The sequence below is a fragment of the Xyrauchen texanus genome, chromosome 13, assembly GCF_025860055.1.
Source record: "Xyrauchen texanus isolate HMW12.3.18 chromosome 13, RBS_HiC_50CHRs, whole genome shotgun sequence".
Taxonomy (NCBI): Eukaryota; Metazoa; Chordata; class Actinopteri; order Cypriniformes; family Catostomidae; genus Xyrauchen; species Xyrauchen texanus.
In genome coordinates, this window is record NC_068288.1 from 25,916,820 (window position 1) to 25,919,137 (window position 2,318).

Here is a 2,318-nt window from a genome sequence, read left to right on the forward strand (position 1 = left end):
ATTATTTGAGTCTGAATACTTCATGTCTTAAATCCACAATTTAGCCTATAAATTATCAGTTACATTTAACCATGTGTCTTGTAGTTTCAGAAATCATTTATTTTGCAATTTAATTAAAGCCTAATTTGACCTGATTTTATTCAATCGATTCTGTCTGAGATGTATTGGATTTTTTCATATTTATTAACAAATGAAGTTGATTTACAACACAATATAGCTACATAGAATACATATATTTAAATGTTATAAACATACTTTTTTCAGTCTTTGAACAAGAACAATTTCAAATTGAAAACAAAGCAAAACAGTATTCGTGAAATAACTTTTCTCAACATACCCATGAAAACAAAATTATGAAAAATAAGGCTCAATCAACTCTTGTCATCCAATTGAACAACTAAATGAAATTGGAAAGTAACATGTAAATTAATTTCTTTGTACAAATATTTACAAACATTACCTGTACTGAAAGCATTCCTTTTTGATTATGATTTTTTAATTTCTTTCTTTAAAGTCTTTACATGGCTAGATTGGGGCGGACGAATTGTCCAGTGCTGCTTACAGTCCGTACTGTGCCTTTTAATAATAAAATATGTGTAAAAAAATGTTTTTGATTATCATTGAGAAGGCCATTTGGATATCGCTGTTGTGGACGCTGTGGGTAAAAACTGTCCAGAAATTAAGTTTGACGGAACGCTGAGAATGGGCGCGATGGCTGCTGATGTCCGGGATAAGGACAGGGACTGTGCGCTCAGTAAAGCGGACTGCACCGTCACGGGCGGCCGCAGGAAAGTCTGTGCGCTCGCAGAGCTGCTGGAGACACCGATAATATTCTCTATGCTGAACGATGGTCGACTGGAAGGCTCAGATTTGATCATTGACGCGGTGCTTAGGCTGTTTAATTGTAACTGGAGACTTGGACTCAGCTGGGAGTTAAATGCTTTTCTGTTCAGTTCTGCAGAGGATAAGAGAGGCACCGCCGGAGGGAGCATCGGACCCACCGGGGGAATGTACGGGTACTGCAGAGCGGCTGCATGGTGCGAGTAGGCGGCCGGGTGAATTCCATAGTGGCGTCCGTAAGGATTCCCTATACTATATGCCCCAAAACTCTGCATCATGAGGGCGGTCTGTTCCCTGAGGATGTCCGGCTGATGTCTCTTAAAGCGTTTCCTCCTCCTGAGAAAGCTGCCGTTGTCAAACATATCTTCCGACTGGGGGTCGAGGGTCCAATAGTTGCCTTTTCCCGGGTTGCCCGGTTCCCGTGGGATCTTGACGAAGCAGTCGTTGAGGGACAAGTTGTGGCGAATGGAGTTTTGCCACGCTGGAAACTTCTCTCGGTAGTAAGGAAAGCGGTTGCTGATGAACTCGCAGATGCCACTGAGCGTCAACTTTTTCTGCGGGCTCTGCAGAATGGCCATGGTGATGAGGGCGATGTAGGAGTAGGGCGGCTTCACCAGGCTGCTCTTGGGTTTGTTTTGCATGGGACTGGATGAGCTCTCCTGAACATCCCCCTTGGACTCGCCCTCGCTGGCGCTCTCGCTGTGTTCCTTCACCTCGATCTCCTCCACCTCATCTCCTCGGTCCTGCATGCATTGGCTCTCGCAGTCACTGTCCCGCTCCATGCTCTCGTCGCCCTCCCCGACTACATCGATATCCACATCGTCAGCTGTGAGCACGGTCTGACCGGACATGTTGCTGGCACTGGTGCCTCCAGACAGGGTCATCACCGCTCACTTTACTGCTGGAGCAACCAAAGGTAAGAGCAGTGGTCAGATCAGGTGACGACCAATGGCTATAAATGCAGGGCAGTCCTGGCCTGCCGGTGAAATGTAAACTTTACAAAATAATTCTCCAGTTCAATGGCGTCTGAACTAAACTGGCTTGTAGGCACACCTCGACGGTATTTCCTCCAAACTTAAGAGTGATTTTGGACCGAGCAGTCAAGATGACACATGCTTCTGAAGGAAGGCTTTAAGGACTGTCTGATAGATTACTTTTCACTTAAAGATATACTGTCAGCCGCGTCACGTGACCCGCTGACGTCAGAGGGCGCGCTGTTATACCGCGGAGCTGAAGTTGTTTCATGGATTTGTCAACAAAAGGGAACAACAGTAACATCGGCTCTGTTAGTCCGTCATAGACCATTTAGCGGTGGTGGATGTGAGAGAGAGAGAGAAAGAAAAGAAAATCGGCCTGCATGACTGAAATCATCTCCAGAGCTGATGTGCATTCACTCGCCCGCGCCAAAACGAAAATTAACTTTTCTTAGACCAATTATAGGCTATTGAAAGCTGCTGAACGAAAACGTCTACAGCTAA

At 45.3% G+C, this 2,318-nt stretch overlaps 1 protein-coding gene across 1 annotated transcript; it reads right to left on the reverse strand.

The window, feature by feature from the left end:
• Positions 1-316: 316 nt before the first annotated feature.
• On the reverse strand, positions 317-1,961 carry foxd3 (forkhead box D3). Its single transcript, XM_052141080.1, has one exon. It carries the CDS (start codon positions 1,722-1,724, stop codon positions 618-620), a length of 1,107 nt encoding a protein of 368 aa, XP_051997040.1. The 5' UTR covers positions 1,725-1,961; the 3' UTR covers positions 317-617.
• Between the last annotated feature and the right edge of the window lie 357 nt (positions 1,962-2,318).